At 48.1% G+C, this 19,691-nt stretch overlaps 2 protein-coding genes across 23 annotated transcripts in view; both read right to left on the minus strand.

The window, feature by feature from the left end:
- Window positions 1–333: 333 nt before the first annotated feature.
- meltf (melanotransferrin) lies at window positions 334–12,238 on the minus strand. The gene is made up of 16 exons (XM_088915120.1): window positions 11,964–12,238; window positions 11,262–11,416; window positions 10,405–10,504; window positions 10,007–10,192; window positions 8,757–8,913; window positions 8,461–8,528; window positions 8,184–8,371; window positions 7,538–7,697; window positions 6,977–7,128; window positions 6,648–6,744; window positions 4,950–5,144; window positions 4,498–4,654; window positions 3,511–3,578; window positions 2,954–3,141; window positions 2,517–2,706; window positions 334–2,150 (listed from the first exon to the last, which is right to left on the minus strand). The coding sequence occupies exons 1-16, from the start codon at window positions 12,010–12,012 to the stop codon at window positions 2,080–2,082; spliced, it is 2,181 nt and encodes a 726-aa protein (XP_088771246.1). The 5' UTR covers window positions 12,013–12,238; the 3' UTR covers window positions 334–2,079.
- Window positions 12,239–17,189: 4,951 nt separating this feature from the next.
- Window positions 17,190–19,691, minus strand: part of LOC148837180 (disks large homolog 1) — a 174,601-nt gene continuing 172,099 nt past the window's right edge. For 16 of the 22 annotated variants that reach the window (XM_088915107.1, XM_088915103.1, XM_088915102.1 and 13 more), the window contains one exon: window positions 17,190–18,968. In XM_088915107.1, coding sequence (XP_088771233.1) covers window positions 18,862–18,968 — 107 coding nt within the window. In that variant the 3' untranslated portion in view covers window positions 17,190–18,861. The remainder of the gene's footprint in view (window positions 18,969–19,691) is intronic. The other 6 variants (XM_088915117.1, XM_088915119.1, XM_088915115.1 and 3 more) reach the window with 2 other exon arrangements.

The following is a 19,691-nucleotide window of genomic DNA, read 5'->3' on the forward strand; positions in this document are numbered from 1 at the left end:
TAAATCTCTGTTGGCTTCGTCACTTATTATATTTTTCTGGTGCAGCTTCTATTTGTTTTTGCCATCACAACCCTTGAGAACACGAGGGAAAAGCGCTGTCAGCTCCTGTACACTCGTGACTGCAGTATGTTGTTAAATTTCACCTAATCATCATTTAGTGATCTTCAGGCTTCCAGGGCTACAGTGGCTCACATTATTATTGTCTAGGAAGTGCAAACACCTTTGTATCCTGTTTTATCTTATCTGTTCTGTTTTATCTGAGGTAAGCTTTCACGTTATTGGGTTCAAAGTAACATCCGCCTGGAAAAGATTTCACGACTGCACTCGGGTGAATGATGTCTCAGTTTATTTATGAATCATAGTGTGGTTTTTAATCAAAGCTTTATGTACCCATACTTATGCAGACGCACTGGCCTGGCAACTAAATATTAGTTACAATACAATATTTCATTGAAGAAATCAATATGACCTTTGAAGCAAGCAATAATATTCAAAGAACAGGGAGTCAGTACATATACACTGATATGGTATCTGAACACCTTATAAAAATAAATCTTTGTTCAATAATACACACAGAAACTCAGTAGAAAACATTTTGGAAAGAAATGCCATACTGTAAGGACAAGAATGCAGCCTAGAGGGAATACTACACCTGATTATAGTACAGACTTGGTCAGTAAAAGCCCAGAATAAATATGAAGGCATTGTGCAGCAGACAGAGGCAAATGAGAACTCGGACTTTCAATGTCCTTGATCTTTTCAGAAATTAAAACACATGGGTTTTTAAGGTGATGCCAGCTGAAATGATTTCCTGACAGAGAAACATGCAAAGTACTACTTTTTAAACTGGCGTATTCTTCCCAAAGTTACCAGCGGTCTCAATCAAGCAGTAGGTATGGAGTAATGGATGCTGTGTCATGCTACACAGGTCAGGTCACAGCTGATATGTTCTCTCATAGCTGTGAAGGTAGAGATACAGAATTCCTATCAATCTGACCTTCAGGTATTAGTTCACAGGGCAGCTGTGATTCTGCTTTGTAGAAATAGGCAACTAAGTAAATCACATTTGATATATTTTTCCATTAACCTTAGATTCAGCTAAGAGAGACATTTTCCGCCTCACGTCTGTGATCTCCCAAAACAATAAGCAAAGTCTTCCTCAGCTGCTCTGCTCATAGGAATGTACACTCCACATTCCAGCCACCCAGGTCTAAATTAGTTTAATCTTAGTTCTGCACTGTGCAAATCACTGTTGCCATTAAGCGTGTGTTTAACAGCATTCTTTCTGAGGTTTGAGGGGAACACACTGACACGGCAGGTGAATGCAGAAAACAGCGCAGGCTGTCGCCCTACTGCCTGTGTCTGCAGAAAGAAACGAGTGTGAATTTAAGCAGCATGGCCCTGTTGCTTTGTTGCTGGCTTGGCGTTAGCTTATCAAGCCGAGACAGAAAAGTGCAGGTCCCAGCACATTCCAAGACACAGAGAGCACCCCAAGAAGATAAGGTTATGTAACAGGCAATGCATATGCACTGATATGGCAACTGCCTTTAGACAACAAAGGACAAAGTTTTTAAATATGACTCCACATCTGTAAGATATGATATAAGTCTGCAGGAGCTTGACAAAGAGGCTCCAGATGTAACAGGCAAAGCATATGCACTGATATGGCAACTGCCTTCAGATACTAAGGAACACAGCCAGGTAACATGCACCAGCATGGGACCTGCCTGCCTGGAGCTTCCTGTGGCACTGTGGAAGGACTGGAGAGGTAGGAGGGGGATTAATGATTGTGGACAGACCCTCTTTCCCAATACCTGCCACCTCCTTCCCTCAGGGTGATCAACACACCTGAGGCATGAGAACCCCTGGATTTAAACGTTCAAGAGACGATTCAGACTGGGGGTGGAGTGTCCAGCCGAGCTACAAATTGAGAGAAAAAAAACATTTGGCACATAGTAAATTTGCAGGGATTTTAGGGTTCTATTTTTCAATCTGAATCACTGAATACCGATTCTAAAAAAATGTCCAAGAATCAGTGAGACGTTGTTTCTTTGTCGCTGTCTTCCCAGGAAAGTAGGTTTATATGTTGAAGATGATCAAGAGGAAGCCGAGTCCCACTACAAGCACCATGGACACTGAGGAGAGCGCTCCTGGCAAACAAACAGAGAGGGGTTAGAGCCCACGAACAGCTCCATGTTCCAACCTGGTCATTTGCCGGGCTTCGGCCAGAGAAAAGCCTCAATTTACTACCCTTCCAGTAAAGCTTCTCTCATCGACTGCAGAGCTTTGAACATGGTTGTAAAAATGATTCTAATTCCATGCATTAAAAAAAGGAAATTATATTCCAGGCTGAGACATAAAAATTACAGGGCGACTGGAAACCACGCAACTCATCTTCCTCTCCTGTTCTTGCTCAATCAATCGAGCACATGAAAGAACTTCGGCCTTCGTACAGATGCAGGCCAAGGCAAGCACTGGCAGCACAGCAACACAATACCGCATCGGATCGTTCATACCTGCAGAGCTGCACTCCATCACATTCATGGCATCCATGTAGCTCTGGCCCAGCCAGTCCGTATAGGTCCTTTTCTCTCCGACTCCTATCAGACGGACTGTGGAATCCTTGAAAATCAGATCCGTACCTCCAAAGGCAGAGGAATCGAACATCTTGAATCCGTTCGGATTGTTGTCATCCCCAAAGATGACCTGCAGGTGAAAGGCTGATCGTTAACGGAACACGATCTGCACAGAACCTTGCCGGTCAGTCCCGTCAGCAGGAGGCGGATTCACTCCAGACAGACTCAGACGTGCAGAACTGGAGACGTGGCCCTTCCTGCACGATGACTAAAACCACGGCTCGCCCAGCCCTGGGCGCGACGAAGCTCAGCTGGTTCACAGGGCCGGGAGCTCGGGATCGGCGGAGGGAGGGGGGCTCCGGGCAGCAGCGTCTCACCTGGGCTCTGTCGAGGAGTCCGTACACCGCGTTGGCGTCCGTGTCGGGGCGCACCATGACGGCGTGGGCAGGCACGCGAGCCAGGTTACAGCGCGCGTACTGCGAGACCTCCGCGCGAGCCCCGTTGGGACACAGCAGCTGGAAGTCCCTCGACTGCAGGTTGACGGCCCAGAGATCGGTGTTATGACCTGCCGGACAGGAGGGGCACAAGAGGCTCGTTTGGCCGACTTGATGGAGACCAGGGACTCTGGTGGACGGCTCTCGATCTGGAAAGCCTGTGTTTCATTTACTGCACTAGTTGTCCTACTTTCACAGAGCTGCACTGCCTGGACCGCTGTGCACTGTGGTACCAATGTGCAGCAGTGTTGCACGCAGGTGTCTTTCTAGAGGCGTTCGCAGCAGCTGCGAACCGCGGGCACATGTGTCAGCGCTCATGGTTTGGGCTGGGACACGCGGGACCCCACGGGAATGCTGGGAAAGGATTATTTAGTCATTCCTAATGACTGATGGCGTTGTTTGAGACACATCCATGCGTGGTCTGATTCGCTGGGACATACCGTCAGTGTTGTCGAAGACCGTGGTGTGCTTCACGAAGGCCACCTCTCCAGCGTTTTCTGATAAACACCTGCAACAGAACCAAGGAGGCACTTTGGGACGTCTATAACGGCGGCGGCATGACTGCAGGGGCCCTGGTGGGGGCAAAGCATTCATGAAACCTGTCTGCTGAGAATGAACTCTCACACTCGCTGGCACGAAGACAGCATCGGCAGCAGCAAAGCACACCACCGATCTCACACGCTTGTCCCAGAACAATCCCACGCTCGGGTTCAGCACAGACACTTCCACACCCTCCTGACCCATTTTAGGTTTCCTGTGACGTGTTTCTAAAGCTCATCCTTCCTTGCAAGACAGGATGAGACCTTGCACCACGGCAGTTCATTCCTCAAATGACAAATACAGAGGCTGAATCAGAAGTCTCAATCCAGAGGACCTAGCCCCACTGAACATCTCCCTGTGAGACACCTGAGATGAGTGGTCAACAGCCCAAAATCAAACAGCACTGCAGCAGAGAAAGAGATCATTGGGAAAGAGTTTCCATCTTAACAAAAGTTCAAGAAAAACATTTGTACAGGAATTAATATGTATGTTTTAACAGCAATCAATTATACAATAAATGAATGAAGAGTACATTAATTTTCCCCATGGGTCCAGATTTCTGGTACGTGCTGAGTAATAATTGTCAATTATTGGCACTGGTGTTTCCAGTGGTGATCAAAAGGTGTTGATCTTATTTAATTCATGAAAATGAACACAAAGTACACATGAAGTACAGCTGTGTGAATCAGAGTGTTCATCCCAGGACTGTGCTGGCTCTTCTTTCTTGCTGAGTGTTTTATTGTACTATGGTGTTTCATTGTTGGTTATACTGTATTATTGTCATGTATGTTATATGCTTATGAGCTCTTGATGGGAAAGACAAATTCCCCTAGGGACAATAAAGGTGAATTCATTCACTCAATTCAGCTGATGCATTCGGTGCCTACCTGAAGGCCCCGCTGTATCCATAGTAACGCTCCAGGTCGCTGCGATCACATTTATTTTGCCCGGAGACGTCCCCGACGCACAGCTGGCACAGGCTGGGAGGGTAGCCGGGCTGATTGGCTCCGGGAACACAGCTGGAACGGAAGAACTCGCCCGCAGCTGAGAGGGAGAGGGCACACGCGTGGATTACTGTCTGTGCTGGGGGGGGGTCAGGCAGCAAATCCCAGAGGAGTTCGTGGGTTTCCAAAAGAGACTCAAAGACGCCCAGGGGTGCCTGCTGTGTTCATGCTCTACAGCCAGGGGGTTTACTGCCTCAGGCTTCCCATCGGTCAGCTCCCTGCCCCGTCCCTGCCCTCGCGTGACGTGACTCTTTTAAGCACAGAGCTTGTTTTCTTTTTTTTCGTTCAGAGGAACCCCAGGTTCTTCCGTGTGCGGGCGCAGACAGGCCTGTTACCTTGGGCGAACTGGCAGCCCTGCGGCCGGATCATCCCTTTCTCCATGAGGACTCCGACTGGGACGTTCCAGCCTGCGGTCCTCCCGTATCCCGTGTGGCAGCTCCTCCTGCCCTTCAGCTCGTTGAAGTTAAAGGCGTCCAGGCTGGACCTCTTGACCACTGCCACTGCGTAGTAGGAGCTGCCCTGGGTATCGTCTGCAACCACACGGCGGAGAGAGAGAGAGAGAGGAGTGTACCGGCCATACGTGCGATTTCACTGGGATACTTACTCGCGCTGTTCTCTCGGGATGTGCACAGCACTGTGCAACAGACAACACCACACAACGTGCGCAGTACTTTACAAAACAGCCAATAGTAAATAATGACAGTCACAGCCGACGTCATGCAAGGGGCAGCACAAAACAAGGGCCCAACCAACCCCTGCAGAGCCCAGAGCTGTGGTGAGTCTGAGGCATCGTGCACTTAAATGGTAATGATGTACTCTGTCCGAGGGCAGAAGGTGTTCTTAAGTCTAGTGGTCTGTGCTTTACCAGCTCTGTGCTTCACTCCTGCCTGTGCACTGGGACCTGCAGGCAGCTCGACTGCTCTTCGTCTGGGGGAAAGAGCGAAGTGGACAGACCATGCAGCACAGACTTGATGCAGAATTCAGTTCACACTGACAGGCTAAAAGAGCTGACTCTTCTCAGCCTCGAGCAGGGAAAACTGCGTTATCCCGGCCTGACAGGCCTATAGGCTTGAACCCGGGACCTGAAGTGAAAAAGCAATTACAGAATAATAGGACTTTCTGGCTCTTGTCTTGGAGTGGTGTTTCTGAAAAAGTTTCCCACTTTTCCCAAATAAAGGAATACTTAATTCCAGTTTCCTTTCTTTCTGTTGAAATAATTGTTCCATTTAATTTTGACTCGTCTTAGTGTTTCTTCATTCATGTGGTATAACAGGTACAAGGGAAATAAAACTTTAAAGACACAAACGCAGTGGCTGTGTGATTAGCAGAAGAGGCATTTTGAAGCAGAAAAAAAGATGACTCAAAAGCATTTCTGCTGCTCCAGGATCATTGTAATCTGGATGAGCCACAGATTATTTTTCCATGACATGGTTTCCACAATATTCATAAACATTACAAAAACAAACTAAAAAGAGGTACTGATGCGGATAATTATTTCTTTTTTGATCAACCAAAACAAATGATCTCAGGAGCAAAGGGCTGGTAGACTGTACAGTTAATGGCGGCCGTGGGCGACCTGTTGAAGTGAACTTGAATGGAGAACCACGAATTTCCGTCCCCATAACAACTTTTATTTTTGAAACCAAATTAACCCGACCTGAGGGCATGTGGCCAGCGTGAGTCAGGATCTAACTTTACCTTGTTTGGATCTTCACTCGTACTGTAATACTGGAAAATTCCTGTACACTCAGGAGAAGAGGGAGGGACGGGGGTCTGCAGCCATGAACAAGCATGATCAAATTAGAAATCTGAAGTTCAACAGACAGCCTGCCCATCCTACCCTACGCCTCCATGACAAAGTGCATCCCCAAAATATTTTTTTTTTACCGAAAATATGGAATAAAAAATCAGTTTAACTTAAGCAGGGCTTTTCAATCAGAACTGCAAGGGCCTGTTCAGCCACTGGGAGACAGAAGCCTAGTGCTGCAGTGAAAAGGGCTCTGAGGACAGCGGGGTTTCCACACAGATCTCACCGGTGTAGCTCTCTCCCACAGCCGGCACCAGCCCATGGTCTTTGCCGGCCTTGTAAATAAAGCCGCCGTCCAGGGTGATTGCGTCAGCATCATTGTTCTGAAAGAGAAGATTAGCGTGTCAGCATGCAAGACTCCCAGGTTCCAGCACTGAGGGGGTCAGCACCTGACGTGGAAAACGGTACCATTCTTCTCTCCACTACCAAACAACAACCAGCACGCTTTCATCTCGCAGACCGCCAAACCAAGCCATACCAGCCACCCAGCAGAAGGCTCTGGGGCGTCTGTATGTACGAAGCTGTGTGAGTGAACTATGCAGCGCCTGTCCTTACTTTAATCTTCACAATGCAGTCTTCATAAGAGTCCCCAGAGACGCACTGTATCGTAGGTGTCAGGCCTCTTTTCTGAAAGCTGACAGCCATTTGTGCACATTTAGTCATCTCTGGATGAGACAGGACACACCAGCGCAGGTTCTTGGGGACACCTGAGGACAAAACAGGCATAGAATCATGACACCTGTGGCGCTGTGTCTCAGTCTGACCCTTCACCAAAGACCTGGACCATGCATTTCACGTGCTGCTCACTCTGGCACTGAGGCACAGGTAGATATGGATTTCAAGAAGATTGCAGTGCACCTGCAGATCCTCCTAATGATCATTCAAGGCTGGCAGGAGTAATATTGTCTCTCTGTTACAATCTGTTTGTAACTTGAATTCTACCCTTTTATTTAGCTCAAAGTGTTCTACGCTCAAGAAGAGAAGATGCTCCTCAAACCATTTTCACTATCTGCACACGATTGTGCACAAACAGCTTAACTCTGCCCAGTTTCTATAATTAGTTTAACAGGATGGAATTTATAATAAATGGCTGCAGTGTATGCAGTAGTTCCTTACTGTCCTTTGTGCAGTCCATCCCCTTCAGAGCATTAATGTACCCCTGTCCCAGCCAGTCTTGGTAGTTTTCATTCTCCGCCAGTAGGAACTGCTTCGTGGCATCACTAAACATTAGATTTGTGCCTCCATAGGAGCTTGACTGAAACATCTGGAATTTGTTCTGTGGAAACAAGAGGAGAGTCAGTTTCATTCATTTCATTTTCTATTGAGTGGAATGCTTTCATGAAACCTGGAAATGTTCATTCAGAAACAGCCAGCTTTTTCTCGCCTCCAAAGGTCACATGAGAATTGTTATCCTCTCCTCACAAAACTCACGTTTGCATAAGCTCTGCACTCTGATCTGGATTTACACACAAGCGTGAATATAACATCTATTTCATTTTTTAAGTCCCATCGTTCTTTTGTCTTGTTTTTAAACCACCTAGGAAATTCCGTCTTCCTTGTCAGCGCTTCTGCAAGAAATAAGTTTCATCAATCACTTCTGCAAAACATCGGCAGCAGGTACCTCAAAAACATGGAGCATGTGCACCTGTGCCAGCGATGTACCTCGCCTTTTCCTCCCTGTCCGCCACAGCTGACCACTGACCAATGACCACTGAACAAGACACTGCTCTCGTCTCTCGTGAGCTAGCCAGCCCTGACTCACCCGCCCCTCCTCCAGCATGCGGTGCAGCTCGGCGCTGCTCGTGTCTGCTCGGGTGATGACGGCCTTGGCCGGGACTCTGACCAGGTGGCACCGCCGGTAGTCCCTGACCTCTGCCAGCGACCCGTCACGGCACAGAAGCTGGAAGCTGGCTGACTTCAGGGCCTGAGCCCAGGGATCAGGATTCCTGCCTGGAACAGAGCCGGTGAGAGACGCCGCTCGTCAGCCCCTGGCTGGGGAGGTGAGGACAGACTGAAGCAGGGAGCTGCAGCAGGCTTACCGTCTGTGTTCTCCTGGACCGTGCTGTGCTTCACAAAGGCAACCTCCCCAGTACCCTCTGCCAGACACCTGCGCTCACAGAGGAGGACAGACCCGGGTGAGAGAGCACGAGACAGACCGAGGAGCAAGCTCGCTCTGCTTCCGATTACTGCGGGACACTCCCGGGAAGAGTCAAGGTTTCGGTTTTCAGGAGTCTCAGCGCATACCGTCGTGGGCTTAACAGGCACTGCAGGTCACTTTCAATCGCAAAGCAAAAATAACTTTCAAAGAGAGAGAAGCACATCTGGGTCTCCTCACCTGAATGCGCCAGCGTAACTGTAGTATCTCTCTTTTTCATTACTCTCACATTTGAAATTGCCAGAGATGTCTCCAACGCACAGCTGGCACAGTCTTGGAGGGTCTCCATAGCCGTTGGCACCAGGGACGCAGCTAGCTGAGAAGAACTCGCTGACTCCTGAAGAGGGTCACAGAAGGAATGAGTACAAGTGATACAGCAGACAAACCTCTGCTTCTTCTTTCCCCTTCAAACTGACATTTCTGCCACAATGTGGTTTGGGGGCTAAGTATAAAGTGAGAATCATGAGAAGGGTAAGACAGCTCTATGATCAGAGGCGGTGGTTTGCTGACATGCTGCACAACGAACAGACCTCCAGTACTGCCGACCCGCTCCTGCACTGAGCCAGGCAGCGTAGTGTACTGCTGGGCAGAACAAAGACCTTGTGCACTGGCACGTACTGAAACCCCTTTCTGTTAATGCTCAATTGCAATAATAACATTCTGCAGAGTTTGCCTGAAGCTAGTTATACCCCAGACCCCAGATCAGCGCTCATGGGCTCGCTATCACACACGCAGGGGGACCGAAGGCAGGTGGGGCTCCCCTGAGGAACAGGGGGTCTGCAGTAGCTCGGAGGCGCCTGCTGTCACGATCGTAATCCCTCCTCTTAAGGGCGCTCCGGCTCTTTCTTATTTTGCTAACTACGTGCACCTGCCCCCAGTCCTGCCCCTCCTGGCTCTCGCTACTCCTGGCTCTGCAGTGGAAGACAGACGCCCGGAGGCCCGCCTACCACCAAGTTGCCCTACGCCCGCGGCTTGAGGGCACAGGCCTCCTATCAGTGTCCTGACAAGCTGAGTCCTGGGCTCGGAGCGCCTGGCCTTGTCATCCCGGTTTTATTTCCCTGTCCCTGTACCGGGTCCCATTCCAGTTTTCAACTCTGTTTTGTCCCATCTCGGTTGGACACCCGGTTTTGGACTTTTGGACTTCACCCCGGATTTCCCCCCTGGCCTCCTTGGACTTGTTCGCCCTGGCCACGCCCCCCGAGCACCAGCTCACCGTCGTCACGCCCCCCTGTCTGTCACCCCCTCCTGACCCTCGTCGTCTCCTCCCCGTCGTCCTTCTCCACTCACTTCCGGATCATACCGTCTGTACAGGGTCCTGAACTACGCTTCACGGGAGCCTGGACCGGCTCTCGTTACACCCGTCCGCTGACAGAGGAGGACCGGGCCTGGTGCACAGGGTCCAGAACTAGGCAACGTAACACCCGCTCTACCTCTCTTGATGTCGCAGCCCATGACGGACATGCGGCCGCTGTGGATCAGCAGGCCCAGGGGCATGTTCCAGCCCGCCGTGCGGCCCAGGCCCGTGTGGCAGGACCTCCTCCCCGCCAGGCTGTCGATGTTGATGCCGGTGCTGTTTCGCCACACCACTGCCACGGCGTAGTAGGTGGTCCCCTCCTCTGCAGGAGAGCACAGGTCGTTACTCAGCCTCTGGCCGCACGGCAGCCCCTCCAGGCCCCCGCCCCGCGCCCCGCTGGGACAGAACCGGGGGACCAGGCGCCGCGGTCGCCAGGGCAACAGGTTCCTGCCTTGCATCCACGCGCGTGCAGTTTGGCGGGGGAGGCGGCGAACGGGGCGAGCCGACGCCACGTCGGAGGGCTTCACAAGTTACCTTCTCCGTATGTCTCTGCCACGGCGGTTTTGAACTTGTACTGCTTCCCGGCTTCATAGACATCTTTGCCACTCAGGGTCACGGCATCTGCTTGATTGCCCTGAGGAAAGGAAGGCCACAGTGTAAAGTACTACCCACTAACAACAACAACAACAACAATAATATTAATAATAATCCTCCTCCTCCTCATCTATATTTTCGTCCATGTAGCATTTTTTATCCTAAAGGATCCTGAAACACATCACGTGCTGTTCAGGACTGGACCCACTTCACCCGCCCAGCAGAGAGGCACAGGGCTGCCCAGCTGGCAGGAGGAGGAGATGAGAAAACTCACTGCGCCGCACAGACAGGGGTGAACCATATGGAGGCCAGACTGTATTTGGACACATGGGATAACACCACCCCTACTCTCATTGAAGACACCCTTCATCATGTCCGATTTCGGAAAACTCTTAATAAAAGAACAGGTTTTATTGGGTGTTTTTAATATCTTGAGATGCATGAGGCCACACATACAGCACACATAGTACATCCAGGAACTATGCATATCTATATATCTATGTTAATCGTCACTTATTTAAACTGCTATGGAGGAAAGACAGTAGTTAATAGAAAGTTAAATATAAACAGTCTGAATCAGAACCTTCTGACAGAAGGCAAAGACATAATCGTACTGGTCTTTGCACACAGTTCTGTGCAAATTCCCGGGTTCGGTAGCTTCTCAAAGTACCTTTAAACTGATTATTTCATCTAAAAAACAAAAAACAAAAGAGCGAATCCGGATTCAGGATACCAGGTGTTTCGGGACGCGTGCGATGGAAGCAGTAAACTCAAACGGGGGGTCTGGCTCCACGTACCGACACTTTGGCGGCGCAGTCCAGGGCCGAGGCGCCGGGAACGCATCGCACCTCCGGCCGGACCCCGCCTTCCCTGAAGGCCTTGGACAGGTCCTCGCACTTCCTGCGCTCCGGGTCCGACACTGTGCACCACCGCACGGTACTCAGGCCTACAACTGAGCACGGGGGGGGGGGGGGACACAACAACAACATTCTTTGCACTTTTATATTCACATCAGAAATGATTCCATAGAAAAGGGTTTTCATTCTGAACAGCAGATGTGTTTTTACACCGCCCAGCTGTGTAAATACCAATGGAACAAGGTCAACAGACAAAAAAGATTTTTCAAACCTTGCCTAAAAACAAGAATTGGTGTTTGTTTTGTGTAAATTATGTTATTTTACTTTGAAATCAGCCGTTGGGCGCTGACAACAAACAACGACACATCTCTCCAATGTGCGCCAGTACCCGCCGTGAGACACCGACTTTCAGATCCCCCAGAAATAAAGCACTTATCATCACAGACCACGGCAGTCTAATGCGACGAATTTACATCCAGCGTTTATTTAACAACTGTGTTTAAACAAACACCACTACACCCCCCGATCCCCGCCCACAGGATATTCTAAAACTCCCTAAAAGACTCATTTTGCAATTTATCCTCCTGAACGCCTGGGTTCTTGTCTGTTGCTCGGCCACAGAGAACTGCTGCGAAATCTCACCGGCCTGGAGGGTGAAGAGACCCCAGCAAATCGTCGTCCAAGCGTTCATGGCGATGGATGAGCGCAGAGCTGGCAGCGGCTTTTATCCTCTCGAGTTACACCGCCTTACTGCGCCCAGAGGCTCCCGGGTTCAAAAGTGCGAACTCCACTAGTCCGCAAAGAGCGATTCCGCATTTTCAGCACAATATTCATAAAGTTTTATGATGGTCCTGCCACGGTTTTCCTCCTGCGCAACTGCCTGTTCCTGCTGAATTCTGCACGGAGGCAGTAAGTCCGGACACACCCCCACCGTAAAACCGCAAGTCGGAGGAGCTGGAGTCTGTCCAGAAACCCCAACACAGACGGCTTTATGCGGCCTTCGGCCCAACGAGACATCCAGGTGTGCCGGCTGCACAGTGGAACAGGGCAGCCAAACAGAAGGACCAAAAGGGAAGATTAAAATAATTGCCGAGGCATGAAGGACACGGCAACAGTCAAGCAACAGAAAGTACTTTGCAGTATTTGCAGTCATAGCCCCACATCCTCGGTGTGTTTCCACCCACGCATTCTGAGGTAGTTCGCTAGGTTTTTCTTCCTCCGTGACACTTTGAATTTTCACTCGGTTAATGCCGTAAAATACCTACAGATCTTCAGTTCATGGAGACTCTGAAAATGAAAAACCCCAGAGTGTTTACGATCTCTGCTCTGTGCTTTATGATGGAGATCGACTCTTCCAGAGGCGGACACTTAGAGAACCATGTTCTTCGGGAAAAATACATGATATGGTCTTCATGACCAGGAGAAAGCAGGGCTTGTATTTGTGTGTCTGGTTTTTAATTTACAACACACTCAAATTATTTCATGTAACATATTTAATCACCTGCTTAACAGAAGACAGCAATGCAACAATTACCAACTGTAGTAGCTATTTCTACCAATCTCTCATCTCCCTCTGTGTCTGTGCTGTAACCTACAATATACACCAACCTGTCAGCCTATAACTACTTCTGAAATAAGACTAATAACGATTGCAGTTCAAAATCAGCTTATGGTACCATCTTTTGAAAATCTAATAATTCTCTGCAAACATTCCTGTTATTTCACGAAATCTAACCTTTCAGTACAATTTTGCTGCATGTATCACATACGACATTCCTCTATTGAACGATGTAAAATACTGTTTTTAGAAACTGCCACGCATAAGACGACGTGAAAACAATTACTTAATAAGGCCCTGTGTATCTCGTCTGTTTTAGCGATTATAATTATAAGTTCAAGCTCACAATAAACGCGTATAGTGCTGCCAAATGTCTCATCAAAATCCCCCCCAGTCTGTCTCTGTTGGGTTGGCTCTATCCGTCTCTGATCCCGGTAAACCCACACAGTACCCAGGGCAGCTGGTGAAAGCTCGGCTAGAAAGTTAAAGTGCGTGACCCGCTCAAACCTGTTTACTCTATATTTCTGTCCCGTCTTTCCTACTCACAAGAAAGTGTGCTGGTCTATGGGGAGCGGATAAGGAACCCGATCAGAAATGCCCCCGCTACAAGCTGAATAGTCTCGCAAATGGTAAATGACGACGCCATCCTCACATTAAAACGAACGGCGCTTTCAATCGTGATTTTCCCTTTTTGACTCCGCGTTTCACTTATTTTTGCTATTCATTACACGTTTCCGTTTGATTGGTACAAGTCGTGATACCGTTTGAGACCTTTTGACTTAACTAGCTCAGAATCACAGTGAAACGCGCCTGTCCAGAACCACGTTGTTTTAGAAGTGATCGAGATGGCCACGTCTATCCCCAGAGGCGACAATACAAGTTTAGATATATCTTTACATGTTTCAATGTATTAAGTACACATTTTAATTAGTATCGAGACGAAGTTCTCGGTCTTCACTGGACAAAATGTTTTCTGATGAGTGTTAACCGTGATCTTGGAGACTGGACGTTAATCAGTAGTGGGGTTCTGTGTTGGGGGTTCGGGAAGCTTAATTTGATGGTCGATCCTCTGTTCAAACTTTCCTGCCCTAACTAATCCTAGACAGGGCACGTTTGGATAACTGGTGAGCAAGTGTCGAAATAGTTAAGTGGCCGGTTTGGTTGCTGTGTATCAAACTGGCGCTGAAAGGCTGGGATCTCTTGCCGACAGTCTTTTGCATCGCATTAGTGAAATTCTAGGGTTTTATTGGTCATATAATTACAAGAGAACTCAGCATTCATTAAAGCTTCGTTTTCTTCAGAGGATCAACCTCCTGGTTAGATCATACCCTAATTTCTGGTGAGCCGTCACTGCTCTTTGTGTAGGTTAGGGTTGGCCTGAGTTTTCACTGATGGTAGTTCATCTTTCTTCCGTCGTCGTACGGGAAGATGAGCAGACTCGCAAACGGGGAATCGTGACGCTGTCCTCAGATTAGAAGGAACAGTGCTTTCAATGCGATGCGTTTGATGTACCGTAGAAGATACAGCAGCGTTGCATGAGATACAACTCTGCAATTCTCGAAGTGACCCCTTGCATAGATGGTCTGTATCTATATATATAGTTACTCCTTGCATATATTTGCCATCATTTTAAGAGTCGACAAACTTGCAAAGCACACAGACTTCATGTGTAGCTCTGCACGTATTTTCAATAACTCCGTGTCATTGAAATTTTCAGCAACGATGGAGACGAATTAAGAGCGCAGAGGCTAAAAGGCCGTGCTGTTAAAAATGGCATCTTTTTTTCTGTACTGGATGGGAATTTGATGTCTTTTTACAAGACACGAACAGAGCACGTTAATATGTTACCGTATTCGCTTCACACCCTGTCCAGTAAAATTAGGTTTTGGAAACTGCTCGGTGTTGAGCTAGAGGGAGCTCATATTTTACAGGGGCACCGGGACATAAAACAAGTAGATACAGAAACACAGTTGATATGACTGTAGTGTGGTTTAAGGCAACGCGCGTCATCTGAGCAGGTGAGCTGTTCTGAAACGGGATCAGCTCGATCCCGCCGCGCAGGAACACGACCAGTGCATCCTTGTCACTCCGGTTTCTAAATGCTTTCAGCTGCAAAGCAGCAGCACGTTAAAGAATTGTCGTCTCGTCGGAAAACTCCGAAGGGGCCGCATCAAAGTGACCAAATAAATAAAAACAAACAACAAACAAACAAAACAAGTTTTGATGTACACAGACCATAATCTGAAACAGTAGTAGCACTCATGGGCTTGCGCTGCGCCAGGCCACTTAACCGAACTGGAGTGTTCGAGGTCATCACAGTGCCCCAAGGCGCGCTTTCTGCTCGCTGATCTATCGGACCTCTGGTATCGATTGGTCCCCCTGTGACACTGTAACACCTGCGCAGGTGCTTGTTCTGTTTATTCTCCAGTCGGGGGGGGGGTTCGGTTGGTAGCTTTCCTGAATCCCGGGGCTCTTGGGTAGTCAGGATCAATGAGACGTACGACAGGAGGGCTGAGGAGTGAAATTTGGTCACCTTGTGATGGTTTTCTCAAGACCATTTGACACCTGGGATGGAACAAAAAAAAAAAACCACTCAGAACCACACACTGATGAACTTCAAACCGCGTCTGACCGCAGCGGTATAACATGTACGGCTCGGCAATGCCCCCTAGCGCTCACTCAGTGTTGTGTAAGGAAAAGCACGGAGGACAGCCCTTGTCGGGCAAAGCATTTCACATTTTTTAACAGGCAGAGGACGAGCCTGTCAGCTGAGCAGGCGAGAGCCCCTCAGACGGCTCTGTGGCCCGTGTTGCGATGCGCCATCCAGTGGATTAATTACTTGCCCCTGCTGTAAAATTCCCCCGGGAGAGTTCCTCGGAATGTCCGCGCTCACCTGGAAACCGCCTGCCTGCCTCTCAAAGCGCTGAAATCATTCGATTAGCTGCTGTGCTGGGTTTGTATCGGAGGAGGTGGCCCTGTTAGAAGGGGAAACGGCTCTCCAGGGAGAATGAATTGGATACACCAGTAGCTCATGCTACAATTTTAAACATTAAACTTGTTAGGACTTTCGCTCTTGGACCGACGGTGCGTTTGGCTGGTTTAATAACAGAAAATCCTGGACTTGGCCTAAACCAGAAATAATAACCGAAATCTTCATAACCGAAAACAAAATCTCTCCCTTGTCGAAAACCGAGTCGTTTAAAGCATTGGCGTTTAGAAAGAGAAACACAAGGAAACGAGGCGACTTGCTCCCAGAGAGTGAGCGCGTTCGTGCCGCGTCGAGGCCGTTACTCCCGGCACAGTGTGCAGCTTAACTGCCTGAACCCAAGTGGTTTTAAGACTGTAGGGAAAAAAGGGAAAACTTTGACACAGCATTCAAGGCGAAACTGTGAACTTGCCGAGATGGAGTACAGGGTATCGCCGACAGCGTGCCGCGCTGTACTGTACGAGCAGGAGGACGTCGGGAAGGTCATCAGGGAGCGAAGCAGCGAGCTTCTCTAGGGCTTTGAGAAACCGCTACATTATACAGTATTTGCTTACACTTCTACAGCTCTCATCTGGACACTCAAAGTACTTCACAGTTAATTCGTACTCCCCCCCTTCACCACCAATGCGTACCTGGATGACGCGACGGCAGCTAGTCCACCCCCCCACACACCAGCTCTCAGTGGGGAGGAGAGCAGAGTGATGAAGCCAGTTCAGAGATGGGGATCATTAGGAGGCCATGATTGGTAAAGGCCAGGGGGAAATTTGGCCAGGACACCAGGGGTAACACCCCTACTCTTTTCAAGAAACGCCCCGGGATTTTTAATGACCATAGAGAGTCAGGACCTCACCTTTATGTCTCATCAGAAGGACGGCACCTTTTTTTACAGTAGTCACTACACTGGGGCATGAGGACCCACAGACCGCAGGGTGAGCACCCCCTATCGGTCCCACTAACATCTCTTCTAGCAGCAGCCTCAGCTTTCCCAGGAAGTCTCTCATCCAGGTACTGCCCAGGCTCACACTGCTGAGCTGCAGTGAGCTGCCAGCTGTGAGCCGCAGGGTGATAGAGCTGCTGGCTACACAAGCAATGACAGCGCTTGGATCCTTCTCTAGGAGCATGAAATTCAGAATGTTTCTTGATTTTCCAGCAGGCCTGAGGTCCAGTAAAAAAAAAACGTCATCAGACTTTGAATCAAACAGTTGTCAGCACCAGACCACTTAACCAAACTGGAGAATTGAATCCCCCCCCCACCACCCACTCCTGTCCACCCCTCCACCAGACAATTCAGTCCAAATTCCCTGAAGGAAGATTCACACTGGAGTAAGTTGTATGACAGAGTTTATTAGCCGATCTCCTCTTTTTGACAAATGGAATGAATAAGGTTGGCAGTTATTTACATATTCCAGTCCCAGAATGACTTAGAAAGCTGTAATGAAAGTTGTCAATAAGCCGTCTTATATAAAACAATCGTCTCCGTAGAACGTGAAAATGAGCAAAAGGTTAATCAGGCAATGCTCCTATGGTGTTAGGATTAAAGGCTTTTTATATTAAAGAACAACATATTCTGACTTGTTAAAATATAATTATATAATCTTTCCACACAAGAAGCCTGTACATCCCGATGCGGAGCTACATTAGAAGATATGACATTTGCAATCCCAGGTGAAAACATACAGAAATAAGTTGGATATTTTTTTTCTCATTTTTCTTCATTTTTTTAAATAAAGACTATTGCTTAAAAACCATGCACATCACATGAAAAACCTCACACAGAAGTCACATGGAGGGGAGAGAGAGGAGACCGAGCTGCTGTGGTTTCCTTTAATCCGCGATTGCGTTGCACCAAACAGTTCTGCCCCACCACCACACCCCTGCAGCAGATTTCTCAGAATGGTTTTTCCTCGACATTTAGGCATAAAAAGGAAATGAAACGACAAAGGAGTTGGTGGTAAAAGTAAAGGAAAATATATATTTATATATGTTTAACAATGTAAAGAAAATAATTCCCATAGTTATAGTGTTTAAGTAAAGTTCAATATAAGTCTTTTATTATAACAAAATAGGCAGTTTACCGAGGGTTAAACATCTGTTAAAATCTCAGTGTACAATAAATTCTTTTTGCATCGGCATTTAGCCTCTTCTATTTTATGGACACCGTGCCTTCCTTTAAAAAAAGTGACCAATTACAATCAGCTGTTCCTTGTTCTGTTAGAACTCTCTCTCGAGCACCTATACATGATTTAAACTACCATCAGAGATCAGCGAGACAAAAGCAGAGTTTGTAAATGATCAGACACCCGTAAGTGTAAGCAGAACCCACTCAGACATCCTCACACAGAGCCAACACGCAGCTTCTCTTCTTTGTGCAGTTGTACCGACAAAAACCGAAGGGCCCCCCTAGAGCATGGCCTATCGAAGAGGTTATGAATTTAAATACAATAAGGTCAGATGGAAAAAAAAATAAAAGCTTTGATTAATGATGATCCTGCAGAAATTAGATCACAGGAACTAAGATCTACTATGAACAACAAAAAAACAAACAGAAGCATGCTGTTAAAGCTATACCGTGCAAAGTGATTGCTTGCTTTTTCTTTATGACCCAATAAATGAGACTGCATTTCCTTCCTTTTATTAATGGGAAAAAAAAACAAAGAAAATAATTATATATATAATGCATCTCTAAACATTTTGCAGACTGTCACCTCCCTTAAACATTAAGGAACTGTACCATGAGATCCCCTTGTTTTGTAGCTGGTGGGGGCTTGTCCGCCCCAAGCTGCTGACCCATCCCAGAAGCTCTCCACAGTCCTGATGGGAGAACGGGGCTCCGAGGGGAAACCAGGAGGCAACGGGGGTCATGACCCCAATGACACACGCGGGTGGGGGGGGAGGCTTCCGAAGAACAAGGAGAAAAGCCGTCAAGCGCAGCAGGCCAGGTTGGTTAACAAAAAAAAAAACGAAAGGAAAAAACTGGAGATAAAATTTCAGCTTCTTCATAATTTTTCCTTGGCTGGTACCCAGATGAAGGACCCCGACTGTTCCTCGATGATTTGTTTAACCTGGTTGTAGATCTCCTCCAGAGTGTCCCCTTGCACGATAGCTGAAAAACAAGAGACCTCGATCACACGGAGGGAAACGCACGCCAGCACTTCGGCTTCTCACAGATTCAGCACTTCTAGGGCACGCACACTCCAGCGCCGTGCTTCCTACTGCAGAGCGCCCCCTACTGCCCGATGAACCCGCGCCTTGCTGACACCTGGCTGACTACAGCAGTGATCACGCTTCATGCGCTCAAGCTCTGAAACCACTGGTGGACCTTCCAGACCCCCAGCACAGCTGTATGCCCTGCAGACCCCGAGGAAGGCCTGAGCCTTCTCTGAAGACCCCTCTCATATCCTTCATCAGGCTCTTGACCTGTTGCCTTTAGGGAGTCATTTTCGCCGTCCACAAACAGCCAAATATTCAGCTTTGTTCCAGAGGCCATCAGGCTCATCCGCAATGAATGTAGAGAACGTTTTATCACTATGATCTCTATAGGATAGAGCCCCTGTGCAAGTGTGCTTGTACTTTAATACCTAATGAACTGATTATTTTATTTTGCAGCATTGCACAGAGTCCTTATAACGCACATGTACTCTGTTCCTTTCATAATCATTTAGGGACCCTTTGCTGGTTTGTGTTTCTTAGAAACGTTGCAACACCATGTTTTTTGTACCAGTTTTATTTGGATTGTGTTGTTTATTGCTCCGCTTGCTGCTGAAACTGCCCCCCATCTGGGGGATGAATACAGTATTCTGAATTGATTTAAAACACTAACACTGGT

Source organism: Atractosteus spatula, chromosome 4 (genome assembly GCF_055471065.1).
Source record: "Atractosteus spatula isolate fAtrSpa1 chromosome 4, fAtrSpa1.hap1, whole genome shotgun sequence".
NCBI lineage: Eukaryota > Metazoa > Chordata > Actinopteri > Semionotiformes > Lepisosteidae > Atractosteus > Atractosteus spatula.

Excerpts from the sequence above, each read along its gene's own strand:
- meltf (XM_088915120.1), bottom strand. The coding sequence starts at position 12,012 with ATGAACGCTTGGACGACGATTTGCTGGGGTCTCTTCACCCTCCAGGCC. Across the intron at positions 7,129-7,537 it reads GATGGACTGCACAAAGGACA|GTGTCCCCAAGAACCTGCGC; the intron begins GTAAGGAACTAC and ends TTTTGTCCTCAG. Across the intron at positions 4,655-4,949 it reads GGGCTGCCAGTTCGCCCAAG|CTGCGGGCGAGTTCTTCCGT; the intron begins GTAACAGGCCTG and ends TCTCCCTCTCAG.